At 37.3% G+C, this 18,532-nt stretch overlaps 1 protein-coding gene across 1 annotated transcript in view; it reads right to left on the bottom strand.

Annotated features, from left to right (window-relative positions):
* Positions 1-18,532, bottom strand: part of HOMER1 (homer scaffold protein 1) — an 85,843-nt gene that overhangs the window by 47,541 nt on the left and 19,770 nt on the right. Inside the window, exons 2-4 of the mRNA XM_027671499.1 lie at positions 14,704-14,860; positions 7,706-7,837; positions 4,337-4,429 (exon numbers count right to left, since the gene is read on the bottom strand). Of these exons, the coding sequence (XP_027527300.1) occupies positions 4,337-4,429; positions 7,706-7,837; positions 14,704-14,860 (382 nt within the window). The remainder of the gene's footprint in view (positions 1-4,336; positions 4,430-7,705; positions 7,838-14,703; positions 14,861-18,532) is intronic.

Below are 18,532 nucleotides of genomic sequence, written 5' to 3' on the forward strand. Positions count from 1 at the left end.
AAGTTACTTAGCTTTAAGTAGATTTTGTACTTCTATAAAGAAAAAGACAACAGGTGATAACCAGGACCATTTTGCTAAACCAACCTCGCACTTAAAATGATGTGATTCTAAAATATTTCAGGCAATAGCTATTCCTTATTCTGCATAGAAGGGGCTCAGAGTCACAGACAAGACTATTTTGACTAAATTACTCACCACACAACTTCAGAAACTAACAAAGGTCTTAATTAGAAATGACTGAGGTAAAAAAAACTACCAGAGTATGGTGTTACTTAGAGGAAAAAACAACCGAGGTTCAGATGCCAGTTGGTTGGGCTGAAACTCCTCAAGGCTGAAGGGGTGCAGTTGCAAAATGCACAAACTGCTCTCTTTGGTTCTGCAGTCAAACCTAATTAAGGTTAGTCTAAAAAAGAAAAAAAAAAGGGGGGGGAGGTAAACACAATTTTCAGGCTACTGCTTTATGCAGTACAGTGAAATCCAGATCAAAGTGTTGCTCTTAGTGCATGGCCAAGCTTGTTACTAAGAATACAGCATGAGGCTTATCACTGCAAGATCCATGAGTTTATGACAAGAGCAAAATAATTCTCTATATTAAAAGATGTATCTGGGAAATAGGAGGTGACAGAGCAGGGGAGCCAGTATTTTAGTTTTATATAAACAAGATAAGAGCATTGCAAATTTTTATTATGTAAGGCTGAGTTAAGCGGACACCAGACAATGTACCTATGTGGTGGTGGTCTTAGAAGTCCCAAAATAAGTGGTCTTAGAAGTCCCAAAATAGACAACTTCTTTCTAGACCCAAGCCTCCAGAGACACCAGGTATGGATAAAGTGTGTACTATTATATGAATGTATCTTAATGGATGGGGTTGAATCCATCTTAATGGATGTGTTAAAAATATAGATTCTCTGACACTGAAACACTGCTTTCCTCTTAATTTCAAGAAAGCACCGTGCACTCAATGGGACTTACACATAACAAAGCAGCACTTCTCTCATAATTCATTGGTTCAGGCCACTGTCTTTCTGTGGACAAGCTTAAGTTCTTTTTATAGTCAAGGTAAATGGTGATTTTATCTATTCTCTGACAAATATCTGGGAAATTAAAGCAGAGCCTGCTGGTAAACAGGACAAGAATAGGCAGTATTAAAGTAAGAATGCAGAGTTTAAAATTAGCAGCAGCATTGCTTAGGGGAAAAGGAGCTCCTGCTACTGAAGTAACTGCCAAGTAGGCTGTGTATTTTCTTTCTACTACCTGTTTCACACCAAAAAAAACCCAAAGAATATAGTCCATCAGATGAAACCAAATCCATGCAACTACTACTTCCTGCCATAGAGGCACTTTATAGGACCAACACTCAGCTAAAGCTTGTAACACCTGAGAGAAATAGCCTAACTTCAGTGGACTTCAGGCAAGATTGTTCTTAAGTTTTAATATGGCTAAAGTCTGGTCAGTACTTGAACTACAAATACATATTCAATTTCTGAGATATTTATGCTTTTATCTCTTGTTTTCTATTTCTCTGCAGCTTCACAAGTCTTTGCAGGACATTCAGAAATGAAACTCACATGTACCAATGGTATTTGCAGGCTTGCATAAAACAACAGTGAACAGCAAGTACCTTGTGCAGTGTTTTGTTACATTAGTTGTGGAGACATTTTAATAAAGATTCAATCTGTAAGGGCATAACAAGGCAAAAAAAGGCACATGCACTTAGTTTCTCTTTTAGAATTGTGTAGTAGAGAGGGTGGGCAATGTACCATATCTGGGACTCAAATTAACTGGTAAATAATAAGGACAGTCTTAAGCTCTGCTAGGGGAGGTTTAGGTTGGATATTAGGAAGAAATTTTTTACAGAGAGAATAATCAGACATTGGAATGGGCTGCCCAGGGAGGTGGTGGATTCACCATCCCTGGAGGTTTTTAAGATGAGACTGGATGTAGCACTTAGCAGCATGGTCTAGTAGCCACAGCGGTGTTGGATCAAGGGTTGGACTTGATGATCTCGGAGGTCTTTTCCAACCTGGTTGATTCTATGATTCTATGACATTTTTTAAAGCCATACAAAGATAAATAAATAAAACCTTATTTCAGTTTTGACGTGTATTTTCCAGTTTTTACACGATCTTCCTACTTATTACTAGTTTAGTGCAGAAGGATATCTGCAAGTCCAAGACAGCAGAGGGATTGACACTTGTAGATGACTGGGTTACCATTACACAGAATCTCACATGCTACCTCCCAATGTCCTCCCTGTCAATCCTGTCAAAGCTTCATTAAAAAAGCCAGGTTCCTGTAAAGTCTTGATTGATCACTGAAAATATCTCCTTCCTCTTTTACTCTCCCTCTCTGCAATTGATCACTATGCAAAAAGCAAAAAAGAACTATATAACGATTGAGAAAGGCAACACTTGAATTACTTGCCTTGCAGCCACTTCTTGGCAGATGATGAAAATGACACAGGTGCTCCTTCAAATGTCTCTAGGGTCCCACCTTCCCTGCCCAGTACCAAGTACCCTCTTTCTCTCAGTCATAAAACTCTTTGAACGAGTCCCAGTGCCATAGAAGAGATGCAGTTTGCCATGATGCCATCACTTCTCATCTGTTCCAAACTCTGACGTTCTTGATTTAATTCCCTTCTCTCTGGGAAGGGAACTTGCACTAACTGTATTATTCAGAATAATACACCAGCTTATCAACACAGCGAAAACCAAGAGACAAAAAGTAAGCCCTGAATAGGAAATTACTCCTAAGTGTGCCACAATGCAGCCCTCAACAGGCATTATAGAATCACTCAAGGTAACATTTCTGTAACTGCCTACACAGTATAAAATGTTAGGTTTCAGCTGTAAAAGGAACTCTGTAAAGGAAAATGAACAATATTAATGGCTCATAGGGTTTAAGACAAAGCTTTAACACTGAGGAGCTGCTAGATGAAAGCATCTTGTCTCTAAGGAGTAGTTCAAATTTATATCCAAACCAAGTAATAAGTCACTCAGTTTGACAGTGTCAGATTTAACTTCTGAGTCCAGAATATTAATCAACAGGTAAAAAGAGAAGTACAGTATTTTTTTTTACTTATAACATCAAGAAACTAGAGGCCTGGCTAAAGCACTTACTGTTTCTAAAGCCAAGTGTATGTTATCAACAAGTGTATAATATTGAAATACACACTTCCATTGTCTCTGTGGAATTTATAATAAATTTAGAGACAGTCAAGAAAACTAATAAAAAAGACTGCCTTATTTTTCTCCTGTTAAAGTAGAGCAAGCAGGCTTCCGTTAATAGCAAAAGCCAATCTAGTACTTGGGCAAAATGCCTACTGGGAAAACAGTATGAATTGTGTGTGTTCTGATTTCCACTAATTCCTCTTGGAAGGCTATTACATACAGCTTTCTGGTGGCAATAAAACTATTTGTACATGTTGCAAACTGCCTGCCATCCTTGTTCCTTCAAAGATCACAAGCCTTTTACAGCGCAAAGCACTTAAGAGATGCACTGGTTCAATAAACAAAGACTCCCCAGAAAAAAAGACTCAGCTACATTAAACCTACTCAACTCAGGAATCCTGCTGCAGTTTTAAAGCTGCTGCATTCTCCAAGAGAAAGAATTACTTTTGCCTCCACTACTGCTCAAAGCAAAGTAAATAGCTAACACTGAGTCAAAAATACTGGGTTGGAGGGCAGAATACATGGGGCTTTTTTCAAAGCGAACTCAAGTATTCATAATTCATTCTCGGCATGACTAACATAAATGTGAATATAGTAAGTTATCCTCCTATTAGGTCTATATTAACCCACTTCATGTTTTGAGATACCTTTTATAAACTCTTTTTGTACACCATGGCTAACTGTAATAAAACTCCAGAACCAGCATGTGAATCTGCCATCTTCCTTTAGCACATTTCACAAGAGAAAACTACACAGTAGGAAAAAAGTAAAAATAGTTTGCTGTTTTAACTTCCATTTTTGTTGCAATGATTGTTCTGTAAAAGTTATTTACAGTGCAACACCTGAACTTTCATGGATACAATAACAAAATGTACAAAAAGTGTTTACTATAGATTCACTTACACAACCATGTTTACTCGTTTTCTTTGGAAAGCTCAAGGAAAGAAATAAAAAAAAAGCCCAATTTTATTTTAAAGCAAGTCCTTTGACACTTCTGCAGTGTGTGCAAAATGTATTCTTGAGACTTCTTGACATTCTTGCTCACTGATGAGAGGATTCACAATAACTGAGAAATACCCTGTTAATTTTTAATACACATCTGTGTAAGAATACAGTAAGTAGAACAGATATGAAGTACAATACTTGAATCAGGCAATAAGACTCACTTGAGAGGGTGTACTTGTTAGCTCCATCTTTTCATGGGATTTTTCCTTTGCTATTCGTGCAGCTTCTTTGAATTCCTGAAATTTTTCAGCAAACTGAAGGTACATATGTTAAATAAAAAAAAAAAAAAGACAAAGAGTAGGCGTGAAGCAATACATGTAGAACAAAATGCTGCACTTTGTATTTTACAAAGTGAATTTGTGTCAGTAGAATTTTTTAATTTTTCTCCTTATGAGATACTCATTTAAATGAGTTACCCTGTGATATACCTTTCTGACATAATGTACACTGTTTACATGTCAGGAAAATTACAACGCAATGAAACATGATCTGTTGCTGATAGTTTTAAAAAAACTCACCTCAGAGATAACTAATAATAGTGACAAACTGCCTTACACAGCTGCTTTTAGATTCAGGTGTTACCCTCCTTCTGACAATAATTAATCTAGTTCTGATGCCTAATGTGGTCATCATTAGCCTACATCTTTCAGTGGGCTTCATTCTTTCATGATTGAAACAATACTGATTTCTTCCCAAATTTTAACTGCATTTATAATTTCAGTAGCTAAATTTGGCTTCCTAGATCTTATCTTGATGCTACACTAATTGCTATAGTAGTCAAGCATTTGCTTTTGTGTCCTACAGAATATCATCTTATTATTATCAGCTTAAGACTGAAATGATTCTGCAAAAATATTGGAAGCTTCAACAACAGTGTCTAAATCAATCTGGCAGCAGCCTACGATGAAATTGTTTCATGCTCATTGTATTTAGAAGGTAAAAAGGTCACCTTTTGTGTGACACAACCTTATCAACTATTTTCAATCAGAATGTCACTTACTACAAAAGACCCCAAAATACCTTATGGTCTTCTCCTGGTAGGCTACTAGTATTTGAGGAAATGTAATTTCTCTCCACTTGTACCCTGTATTTCACCGGTCAGGTTATTTCAAAGCTTATTTTTCCTGAAAGTTTAATCCAGCATCCAAAAAACAATCTCAGAATAGATGATGAAATTTGCAATAGATCATCAGAACTAGACAATACTTTATTTAAGAGTTGTACCTAAATCTCAAAATCTGATGGGTAACCTATTATTTAAATCAGCTTTAAGACCAGAGGATTGTTAAATGGAAAACATAATGCTCAGGTTTCGAATAAATGGCTGAAGATATGAAAACAATAAATATGGTCTTCTATATGACAGCCATAGAAACTCTAAAAAATATACAATAGACAAATCAATAGATATCCTTCTGAGAAAGGGCCATTTTAAGGTAAACTTCGTGGAAATTTTAACAAATTTTCCAGAATTCCTTGAGGAAGTCAGGTGATGGATAATAGCTATTTCCTGATAAAATTTCTGAATAACAAAGAGAAGGTCTCATGGCATGAAAGGAAAAGTTCTCTGGAGGATCAAAATTTTAAGGAAAAGGTAAAAAATTGTGTAGGAAGACTACACTAGGCTTACATAAATATCCATGGTGGTGGCCCTTTCCATTTGGTATACCTTTTAAGTTTCACAGAGAGTAAACTCTAAGAAGAATTTTTCTTCTCATACATCAGGATACTACCAAAAGCATAAACATATTCTGAATGAGAAAGTAGTTCTCAGTTTTTCATGAAAATCATGGGGCATTCTATTTCTCCTACTGGATCAGCAAGAGGGGTTCTGCTAACAAATCCTGACTCTGTGAATGGAACGTTTTTCAATACAGGTACATTTCAGGTATCACCAACTTCTCATGGAACAGTCTTGAGATGAATTTGTTGTCTAACATATTGAGAAAAGGTCTAATGAAAAATAAATAAATGTTTAATTAATTTTCTTTTATACTGTTTGTATGTGAAGTTCATTAGAGTGCCATTGCTTTTCTATCAGACAGTCTCACTCTACTAGTTCTCAGTCACAATAATTGTACAGAAAGAGGTTACTGATGTTGCACTCTACCTTAGCAATTAGTTCAGGAGGACAAGGACACTTAAATCAAAAACAAACAGTACAAAAGTCAAACATTTTACTATAAGATAAGTAGACAATGATGTGAGAATAAACAGTTTACTTCGTCTGCTCTGATTATTAAATCATTAACTTGTGGAATCAGTCACAGACAAGACCAAGTCTTTTCTGTGGTTGCAGGCTGTCTTTTGGTCCCTGGAACTTGAGAGCTTTCACTGGGGCCCAGAGACACTACTGTAACACAAATTACATACAGCAGGGCTGTTCACTTAAGAACTTTAATAAATCGAGTACAGAAAAGAAGCTTCAGAACAAATCTGTTGCTTTGTGGAAAGGAAAACTATCTGATTATGAAAGGAAGAAATCCAACAAGTTTCACACTTGTCCAAATAAAATAGATTGTACTGAGTCTCATTTTAATGGCTTTCTGGCAGGTCCATGCTTATCCTCGGGTAGCAACAAGTACTTTCTCAAAAGGGCTGCTATGATTGCTCTTTTTTTAAATACTCAGTCATCATTATTCCTTATTTAAATATGTACTATGCATTCCTTTTATTGCACTTGGGATGTCCATATCTTCTGTGTATTTCAAATAGGAAAATTCTCTGCTTAATATAAACACAAGTTCTTAAACTGAATTGAAATTCCTCATCTGAAGAAAAATTACTGTGTCTTGTACAGGTTCCTGGACTTGTCTACCAGAGCAGCAGCAAAAGGAATACATACTGCAGGAAGGGTGCTCAGAGAAACTGTACCATCCGTTTGAGAAACAGATTACTGCTTTCCTTGGAATAAGGTGTATTTCCCTCCTGCACAAGCAGACCGGAAAAGAAACTCTCATGTATGACACAAAGTTCTTCGGCAAACATTTCAATTTTTGCATTTCAATAGAAAATGCTTTTTTTATTTTTAACACGGAATATATTTCCCACTACCTTTACTTCAAGCATGCAAACTTTGTAATATCAGTAATTTGATGCACTGCATAGTAGAAAAGTAGAAGTAAATTTATCCTAGAAGACAAAAATGCATCTGAAGACTACCAGCAATTTTTTGTCCTAAAAGATCTAAATAGAGAAGAAACACCAAATTGTTTACTCCTTTACATTCTATCATGAAAAACAGTAATGGAATTTAAAAAAAAAAACCAAAATCAAAAACTAACAAATCAATAATTAGAACGCATTAACAACATACACTGTGATAGGCTTAAATATCCCTCCTTTTCTCCATCACTGAAAAGAAAATTTGCAGGTATTACACTTAGTCTTGTGTTTTTACATTAGAAAGACTAATAAAGAAAATTTTTTGTAAATTATTTTTAAATAACAACAGTAATGAGAACTGAGTCAAGATATAGCGAGCAGGAATAAAATATCCTAAAATGGCTTTACTAGCTGGTCATACTTACTTTTGAAAGGTGGTGTTCAGATGAAAATCCCAAGCCATAGACTGTATTTGCCCTGCTGTCTGCCCACTGGCCAAACTTCTGGGATGTTTTAGTAAATGTCATGTTGGGGGTGATGGTGCTATTTATTATTGCCTGAAAAAAGTAACAGTTGTAAAAAATTGGTTTTGTGGTTTTGATTTTTCTTTTCACACTACACATAATTGAAAATGCCAACATTGTAGGCAAGTATCTGTGTACACTGACTGAGACACACACCAAGAATTATTAAACAGTTTTTTAAGTCAATCACAGCTAAAACTGCAAAGGCATATTCTTGCACACATTCTGTATAAGGGAGAAAAGCTAGGGGGGAGGGGGGACTGGGAAGGTGGGGGGTGAGGGATCAATTTACAATTGCAAGCAGTCCTTTAAGTGTTTTAAAGCATCTGCACAGAAAAACAACAAAGTTTGTCCCCTAAGGCAAGGCCTCTCAAGTTCCACTGCAAGCTTCACTGTTTACCCAGCCCTGCCTTGTTGCATATGAGATTCTCCCTGAAAAACATGCAGTAAAACAGGGAGCACAGTTTCTTCTTAAATTTCTGTACTACAAGAATCTGTTTCCTTTACACACATACAAGTAAGGCTAACAATGACAGGGTCATCCACCAACTACAGAAGCAGAGCTTGGAATAAGTTTTCTTCTCTAGTTCTTGTTATCTACAGGATGGAAGAAGCACATCCTCCAGCACATAACTTCTGGTAATGTAAACACAAAAAGCAACTATTAGATGATATGCTGATTCCACTAAAAGCAACTGGAGGTTCACCGTGGATTTCAACAGTATTTCCATCACATTAAAGTTTGTCTAGCATACTCTAAATCTGTGATGTGGAACTGTCCAGCTGACTTTAAAGTATGACAGGATAAAGTCTTATACTGGTACCAATGGGTTTCATTTAACTAAAACACTTATGGCCAGTACAGTTTACAACCAGTCAACAGGAACAAGAAAGACTAGTCATAAACCCAAAGACAGGTGTATTTGAAGTGAAATGCAGGCACAGTGCCTCAACTGTCTGGTGCTACTAAGAGTTTCAGTCACATTTGTTAAATAATTCACAGCCCCTTTCATGAATGCCTGGTGCTTTGTTACACCCAAGTGATAGAGAACGTCCTAAAAACTTTCCAGAAAATAGCACACACTATGAGTAGAACAACTCAACAAGACTTTTTCTTACATGCCAGCTACCGTCTTCCAAAGGTTATTGTCAGTGTATTTCCTACTGCAGTTGTCTTACAGTACCAAGCTGAGAACCTGTTGAACAGCTGTGTGCATGATTCCTGTTTCCATGAAAACATAACTCCTGCCTTAACCCTGGCAGGTCAAAGACACTGATTACTGAAGAATCCTGCAGCAACAACAAAATCCACATGGTCCAAACTACCTGTTGTAAATAATACAAACTTTCTTTTATTCTTTGACTACCATGAACTGTATGGATGTAAAGAACATAATATTATTTTCTTGGGATGGTGACAGTGAGAAACCTCAAAATCAGAGAGACAAAGTACTTCTCTCACCAGCCCAGATCTTCTAGAAGAAGTCAAAATCAGTCTATACTACTTGTGTGATACGGCCTTCTGGATGGATATTACAATAAGGAGTTTATTTACCACCCCTTGCTTTTGCTGAGATTTGGGTACTGCTGGAGCACTGCTACTATCAGCTTAACATTTTCTATGAATTCTACAGGGTACGCCTGACAAATTTTAAGCTGAAGGGCCCGCTAAACCCAAAAAAAGCTCCCACGTGCATATGGTGATTCTCAGATTAAGTGGCAGAGAGGAGTATTGAAAGAAAGAAGAAAAAACTGTATTGCAACATGTAAAAAGACAAGCAAAGATACTGCAGCACAGATAAATTAAACAAAACTGGCATCTTCTGCAGTGGCTTTGGCAGCTCCACTATATTCATATTAATTTAGAAGAGCAAATCTGCAGAATTTCAAAGCTGAGAATATCAAACAGGTTGTCTCTGATAACCTTTGCCTCAAAATGCCTCAAAATGCAAATTTTAGCTACCATTGTGAACTTCTGGAAAATTCTGGAATGCCTAAAAGCTTACATTTGAACCAACGAGCCTCCCCAGGTCAAAGACAGGATTTGCTATGTGACCAGAGACGGGAGAACTGTCTCCAGCAATAATTGTCACATGCGAAAAGTTGCTCAGCGAAGTCAGTGGTAAATAAAACATTATTCTCCCTTCTTTAGGCATAAGGTTTGGAGCCCAAATAAAGACAGCAGGCTTGTACTTGCACTATTACCTCCAACTGACCTCACAGAAAATGGTTGTTTATGCCACATAGGACAGATGAGATAATGTGAGAGAGGGAGGTGGACTTCTCAGAAAGGAGGTGCTCTGGATCTCTCTTTTACTTGTAGGCTTCTTGTCTTCTTTTGCACTATTAGCGCTTGGAAGCCCACTTTTGAAATAAACAGGTGGCAGCCCAGAATAGAGCTGTGCAGGTTCACTTAATGCTCAATCTCACTTGCTGCGGAAGCTGTCCACAATAATATGCTTGAAATTAAATATCCTGGGGACTGTGTAGAAAAGATTCTTCCTCTCAACTCGAGCTCTAGCTATGTTGTCTAGCTTGCTTAAGCCCAGGTCCATCTAATATTTGATTAATTGGAATTTGCATCACAGAATTGAGAGTGTGCATATTATGTCACAGATGTAACTTCCTCAATTCAGAAGATGACGCTAGGGATGATGACAGGGACTTAAGACCTCCAAGCAAATAGCCGGTTTAAAGTCTGCAGGGCTGCCATTTCCTGCACTCACAGCAGCACAGCTGGTTGCAGCTTAACCCGGTGACAAACCTGTGAGAAACCAACCAGTTTTCAGCTGAGACTGCTTCAGCTGACCACATGGCTTGCTGCAGAACAGAGAACCAGAACAGACTGCCTGGACCAGATTGGGATAGCTGTTTGACAGCAGTCTGCATTTATGCTGGGTTACATTGACTGTCAAACTGCTTCCTTGCAAGGGAGAAATGTAGGAAGAAAACTTTAAAAAAAATAACTATATTGAGAAAGAGTTGCTGTAATTCTTCCCTTTATTTTCCAGGAGAGAAAAATAAGGAGATGTCACTTCAGTAGACAGTATTAGTCCAAAGACAGCAAGCATCTCACTGGGAAGACTACATTCCCAGTGATAAAAAAAAAAAAGAAGAGCCCTTTCATTAGATTTACCAACTTTACAAGAAAATCAAGGCTTTCAGTCTTCTCTGAATTAAAAGCATTAGTACACTGGATCTCTCATGTGTTAAATTATACTTTTAAAAGTGCAATGCTAGAGCATTCTACAGATATGGTCAGTGTCAGTTACTTCTGGAAAGAACTAGATACTAATATTTCATATCTTCAGCTTAAAAAAAATAAAGATTTATTTTTTAAATCAGAGTTTATAATTAAGCCTGTCTTGCATATTCAAACAGGTACTGCTTTAACTGCTCTCCTCTAATCCAGACTTCACTGTAGAGTTACCAGTATAACAAGTGTCAAATATTTCATCAACTTTCAAGAATGCTATTTGCATAAATGAACAAGAATATCTTAAAAACAGAACAGAGTCAATCTGACAGGCAGACATTTAGCTTTTGAAGAAAACTGATTTGGTTATCTTCAGATTTTTTTTTAATTATAAAATAGCTTTCATGTTTTCCTTTCATATTAGTTTAGCTATGAGAAAATAGGGCATGTGTCTGAGCTGTTTGTTTTACTGACTGCAAACAACAGTAGTGGTCAAATATGATCTTATCTTGTGCTAAAACTGATAGAAATAATAATTAAGACAGTATTTTTTAATTTCTTCAAAGGAAGATTACTGAACTCTTGAGCTTACAGGCCTTAATTAAAATTTTCATCGAGAATTTAAAAGATTATCCCTTTAACATGAGATAGTTATTAAAATAAAAAAATCATCTACTGCAGTAACACTGATGGAAGACTTGACAGAGTAATAATATATACAAGACTGATGGAATCTACAGACTGGAAAACCACTCTTTTTCCAGAGTCTTCCCTTGTTTTAGGTGAACACAAAATTTTAATTTTGTTTTCCTATCTTGCAGCTGTGAAACAATTGATTATCAGAGACTGAATGGAAAAAACAGTGGGACTCTGGGAATAATCCTAATGTCTGTCTGCATTGTTACTGGAGAAATAATGGAGGCTTCATTCCATCACCCAGGAGAAAGAAGTACTCAAACACATTTTTCCAAGGAACTCTGAAATGACTATATAATTAATGAGAAGCCAAAGCCTTAGCAACAACTGCTCAATGTTGTCATGCCATACTGCATTAGAAATTTTATTACTCAGGGTTCCTCTTGATTCTGGGAGTGGTAGGAGGAAAGGGTTACATAAAGATATTTACTCAAGAGGTCACAAAAATCAGCTTCAAGTTCTATTAGGTTACAGGATTTTCCTGCTATGGGCAAACAACAGGGCTCCAAATATTGCACATGACTATAAAATATAGCCTGTACACTGAACACCTTACAGTCCTAGAATATTTTTTTTATAGTCAAGTTACTGGGACATGCTTAATTTCTGATGCAAGGTATTTCAAGAGAAGACTGTAGCTTCAGAAAAAAAAATTACACAGTGTGCATTAAAAGTAAGCAGCAGTTGCTTCTGTGGGACCTATCCTGGCTGAATCTGGCTCAAATTTAAAAAAAAATCCCTCAGTTACAAAATAAACCAAAGACCCTCCTGAGCAAATTCAAGTGGGAATCTGCAATGTACAGTAGCTGAATGAGATCGTGTCTCTAAAATATCCTTTTGTTTTCAAGAAGAAAGATTTAATGACTTTTAGACAATCAGTATAGAAGTTACACATTATCCAGGCATACTACTGAAACCCACTGACCTAAAGAGAGGGAAGGGAGTGGGGCAGAAATAGGGTTACCACTCAAATCTAAACATCTCTCTCAACCCCACCTTACTGCAGTCTAAGTGAATATACACGTGAGTTGCCAACACTGACTTACTGCTCAGCAACTGAGCAGCCACATGTCATTCTCTTCACCATACAAATTCAAAGGGTGCTGCAAACCCCACCAACACCCAAATATACAATAAAACCTGGCTGGATCTATTCCTTCTGAGGGAGGGGCATGACACCTTCAAAACGGGTTTGACAAGTGTTTTTGGCCACTGGCAACATGTGTATTGCCAGTAGAGTTACTGACACCCAGCTGAATGCCATACAACAGGGACACTATCTGCATGCACTCCAAACTTAAGAACACTTTATATTTACATTTAGCCCTTTGTACATACCATATTGGGTATGTGCAGACATGCTAAAAAGATAAGGGTTTAATTAAAAAAAAGAACTCTCCAGGAATTAAGCAGGAATCCTCCTTAAAATTCTGCTGTTCACCTGTGTATATTTCAGAGCAGTGTTGTGAATGCCCAAAACAATGGGTCCTTCTTAATCATGACTAGGATCCCAGATCTGAGTAATTTAAGACTTGGATAAAAACATTATTAGGATTGCAGCACTCACAGAGTAAATAAAAGTGATAAACTGCATTATCAATATACCTTGCCAATAGTACTGTGAATGTAAAGGGAATGCTACAGTAGACAAAAGAACAAATAGATAAACAACTACTTGAAAATTTAATTCAGCAGGCAGTTGGCAGGAGTTGCAGCTTTGGATGAAGGCAAAGGAACCCCAGTGGATACCAGAATAAGGATTTTGGAAACTCTCCAGATCAGTTAAAGCACTACATTTTATAACTGGTAGTCTTGATTTCATACATCATCTAGTTCCAATCCCGAAGTTTTTATTCATAAACAGTCACTCAAAAGGTATGTTAATTATTTGACAGAACTGATAGAATCATTTGAAGGAGGGCTGGGAAGGGAAAAAACAAAGTAAGTGTTAAGCTTGGAAAAATTCTGGTAGGCTTTGACACCAGAGCCTCAATCATTTGAAGCAGAGATCTTTGACTTTGAGATAGCTTTCTAAATACTTCTTTACAATAGAAGTTCTTCTTTCTCATTTAAAATGGCAGTACACTAGATATTTTTAAAAATGCAGGGTAATATTTTTCAGCTTTTAATAAATAGTCACAAAATCTCTGTGAGGACTGCTATGTTCTAAAAGAGTATTTCAGTTCCAACGATTATGAACTGATGTGCTTCCAAAAGCTTCAAATGAAAGTCTCTGGAAAGGATCACAACTTTGACTACATTTTGTATCTCTTTAATGCCCTTATTGCAGAGTTTTCTGATATGCTGTTTGTAAAGTTACTGTTATTATACCTACTTGGGGTAGAACCTTAGAAACAGTCAAGTCTGTTCTGCGCATCAAATTAATTTCTTAGACAACGTTTCTTGCAACAGCAGCTCAGCACGTTATCCTTTCTAATTAAAGCAGGGAAGGAAAAAAAAAAATTCAAAAACCACAACCCCCTCCCTTCCAGACTCAAACCGACTGAGTTTTCATAAAAGCTTACCATGGAAAGTTTTATTAGGCAGGCTGTATTAGGAGGGAATCCTCGCATTCTCTACAGCAAAAATTGGAAGATTACATAACAAAGGATTTATTCAGTGATTACGGGCACTGAACAGATGTCCTTCACAATGCTGAAGCTAATTATATTGATAAATGACTGAATGCAGAGATAAAAACATGTTACTGTAACCCTATTTGTACTTTATGTACAAATTTTTGTCTTTTTATCCTCCTCATAGTATTAACTAAGCAACAGGACATCACTTGAATTTCAGCAGTAGTTATTGAAGCAAATACAACCACATGGAAAATAAATTTTTGAATAAATGCTTAAAACACACAATGAGGCAATGTTACCATTTTAACATGTCAGTAATCTGTAAGTCAGATAATGACGCAAACATCTGAGAAGAAACATGAAGGACATCAGACTAGTAAATAAATACAAATAAATGCAACTAGGTTCTCCTAAATAAAATTTACCTTTGAGCCATCCAAACTGATTATCCTGTAGACATTTCTTGTGCTGTCATAGAAGTAGGACACAGTAACAGCATGCTTGCTGGTGGGAACCCAGTTCTTCTTAGTGTTTGGGTCAATCTGGAAGACATGAGCTCGGGTACTGAAGATGGGCTGTTCCCTGAAGGACAGAGAGCAGAAGTCATGAATCTAATTTATATGTACTATCATTGCACACAAGTTATCTGCCAGTTTGCCCATTGAAATGTACACAAGTTACTTTGCACGATAAACCTTGCCTGAGAACTTCTGTATGTGTTGCTGCATACAGCAGATAAGTACATTAATACACATATCCAACAAAATGCAAGTCTTCCAAGACAAAAATCAGCACCCAGGTGTAGAGTCTGATAAACAGAGACATTTCTAATATAGATTCAGACCCATCCCATCATATCCCCAGCTCTCACCACCCATATATCCCTTCAAACTAAATGGCATTAATATGTGTGTAACTTTATCTCATTACACTGCACACTGCATAATATGTATGAGTTCTCCAAAAGCTTTCAAAACTCTGATTATTCTAATCAATTTTAGACCATAATCTGGAACTGAATTGGCTGATGCAACACAATTTCTCTAAAACTAACATTAAATAAGGCTAGGAACATGTGTTGTGAAACCTTCATTCTTTGGAGCTTTACACCTGCACGTATTCATACTAACACTAAATAATGTATAAAATACATGAGGCAAAGTAAAGTGCTTAGCAAATGAAATTAGATAAGGTAAAAAGAAAAAACTACTCTACTTCAGAATTTACAACTTATTTTCACTGTGACAACCACCAGGACATATAGTATTACAGACAAATCTAAAAATATTTTAATATCACTAAGAGAGTGATAAGATGGCCTTCTACAATGGAGTGACTACATCAGTGGACAAGGGAAGGGCTATGAATGTCAGTCATCTGCACTTTTGTAAGGCCTTTGACACAGTCCTGAACAGCATCCTTCTCCCAAAATTGGAAGAGATGGTTTCAATGTGTGGACTGTTTGGTGGATAAGGAATTGGTTGGACAGTTGCATCCAGAGGGTAGTGGTCAATGGTTTGGAGTCCAAATGGACATCAGTGACAAGTGGTGTCCCTCAGAATTGGGACTAGTACTATTTAATATCTTCATTGATGACACAGAGAATGGGATTGAGTGTACCCTCAGTAAATTTGCCCTTGACACCAAACGGACACACCTGAAGGATGGGATGCCATCCAGAGGGACCTAGACAAGCTCCAGGTGTGGGCACATGGGAATCTTATGAGGTTTAACAAAGCAAAATGAAAGGTGCTGCACCTGGGTTGGGGCAGACTCTGGCATGAATGCGGGCTGGGGGATGAACAGATGGAGATCAGCCCTGTTGAGAAGGACTTGGGGGTGCTGGTGGATGAGAGGCTGGACGTGACCCAGCAATGTGCACTCACAGCCCAGAAAGCCAATTGCATTCTGGGCTGCATCAAAAGCAGTGTGGGCAGCAGGTCAAGGGAGGGGATTCCACCTGGAGCCCTGCATCCAGCTCTGGGCTTCCTAGACAGGAAGGACATGGACCTAATGGAGTGAGACTGGACAAGGGCCATGAAGATGATCAGAGGGATGGAGCACCTCTCCTATGAGAAAAGGCTGAGAAAATTGGGATTGTTCAGCCTGGAGAAGAGAAGGCTCCAGGGAGACCTTATAGCTGCCTCTCAGTATCTGAAGGGAGCCTACAAGAAGGCTGGAGAGGGACATTTACAAGAGCATGTAGTGATAGGACAAGGGGGAATGGCTTTAAGCTGAAAGAGAGCAAGTTTAGATTTGATATTAGAAGGAAATTCTTTACTGTGAGGTTATGAGGCACTGGAAAAGGTTGCCCAGAGAAGTTGTGGAATGACCCATCCCTGTCAGGGGATGGCAAGGAGGCTGGAACTAGATGATCTTTAATGCCTCTCCCAACCCAAACCATTATATAATTCTATAATTGTCAGTTTAAATTTAGCTACATTTTAATGACAAGTAGATTGTTGTATTCTTCAGGGAATGTTGCCATCAAATTACAAAGATATTAATTAGCAGGACTTAGAGTTGGATTTAACTTCTTAAGTTTTTTGACTCTTGTTTTTTCCCCTTTCCAAGATGTGAAAACACATACCCTTTGCCCTGCCTTATTTCCTTTTCAGAGGTACATTTTTAATACTTTTTTTTTCCAAAATAAATGAATTTTGGTTACTTATAGTCAAGGAGGTTTAATTTGGCTTTATTACAAAGGGGATGTGAACTCTCTGACATATCTCTATTGCTTGTCAGGAAGAGCAGCTTTCAGTAGCAGCTGAGAGTCAAGTTTCCTTGAAGCTCACCTGACAGCAGAGGTGGTGATCTCCTATGTTGGGTGTTGGAAGAAATGACAGAAAGGATGCAGAGCAGATCAGAGATAGCAATACAGTTTCAGTGAAAGCTAAAGAAGAAGGAAAGCAGACCAAGGGAATCAATGCATATGCTAGTTCTCCATACAAACGTCACTGTACCCTCAACATCGACTCATCTTTTCCTTCTAAATCACCAAGCTATAGGAGGTTGCACAGCTGTTCTCCTGATACAAATCTCTTCAACACAAAGGTTATGAAAAGGTGACTGGCTTTTATTTACCTTTTTTTTTAACAGAATCTTTATATGAATTCTTTCCACTCTTTTGAATATCTACAATTACTTCTTCAGTCATACTTAAACTTTACTTGTTTTCAACCTTAGATATATTTTTCATTTACCTCCAAATTCAGCATAAGCAAATACAAAGTGATGCATATTACCATAATGCAACCAGCACTTTAACTCTGGAAAGTTAAAAAGCCCATTAAAAAAAAAAAACAAACATCTTAGAAGCCTGGCAATTACTTTGATGAAGATTGACATTGAAAAGAAAATATAAAGGCTTTGACCACATTAAGTAAAGACCAAAGAACAACCAAATACAAGTTGTGGATGTGTGGTTAATGAACACACATCTGATCAGCACTGATACTCAATTCAGTCACAGTTCAGTATGTCACATAACTGTGTCTTTCAACACATCACAGGTTAGGATTTTAATATGTAAAAGGTAGGTGAATACAATACGACTAAAGCAAGTGGGTGGGTCAGTAAAAGTCAGTCGTTCAGCTCTGAGATGCTGCTGTCCTGCACTGTCAGCACAAAAATATTCCACTGCCCTACCTAAATATCTTCAATCTGATTGACAAGGTGGCCTGCATGTTTGTGCTGGTTCCTCAGATGTGCTGCTCAAGACAAACCAGAGCACTTTGAAGGGCACATGTGGTTTGGCACAGACATTACAGTTAGGTATGTAACTTCATAAATGAAGCTTAGTTACACTTCTTTAATACTTCTGATAAAACTAGAGTTATAGTCTTGCCTTTTCATGTTTTAACTACAGCTTTACTGAACAACAAGCTGTCTACACTCCTTGGAAACAGCATAGCTCCCTTTCTTACACTAGTTGGATAAATCATGATTTTGCCAGATTACTGAGGTAATTAGGATTTTTTTCTGACAAAGATGCTAAAATTTAGATGAGTCTAGAATTAGACCACTGTTTTGACACTTGACAATGAACATTTATAAAGATTATTTCAGAAAACTAATAGAAGTTATGCACTTTATATGTATAGGACCAAATGTGTTATAGAATCAGTCCCTGATGCATCACTGAAGTCCTTCCAAGCTGCTGTACGATTAGGTCATCTGTACTTTTCTGTAGCAACATATTAGAGCTACTTAAATTTTAGATTTCCTAAAACATCTATAAACAAACAAAAGGTA

This window comes from Neopelma chrysocephalum, unplaced genomic scaffold (assembly GCF_003984885.1).
Source record: "Neopelma chrysocephalum unplaced genomic scaffold, ASM398488v2 Primary Assembly neopelma1_97102, whole genome shotgun sequence".
Taxonomy (NCBI): domain Eukaryota; kingdom Metazoa; phylum Chordata; class Aves; order Passeriformes; family Pipridae; genus Neopelma; species Neopelma chrysocephalum.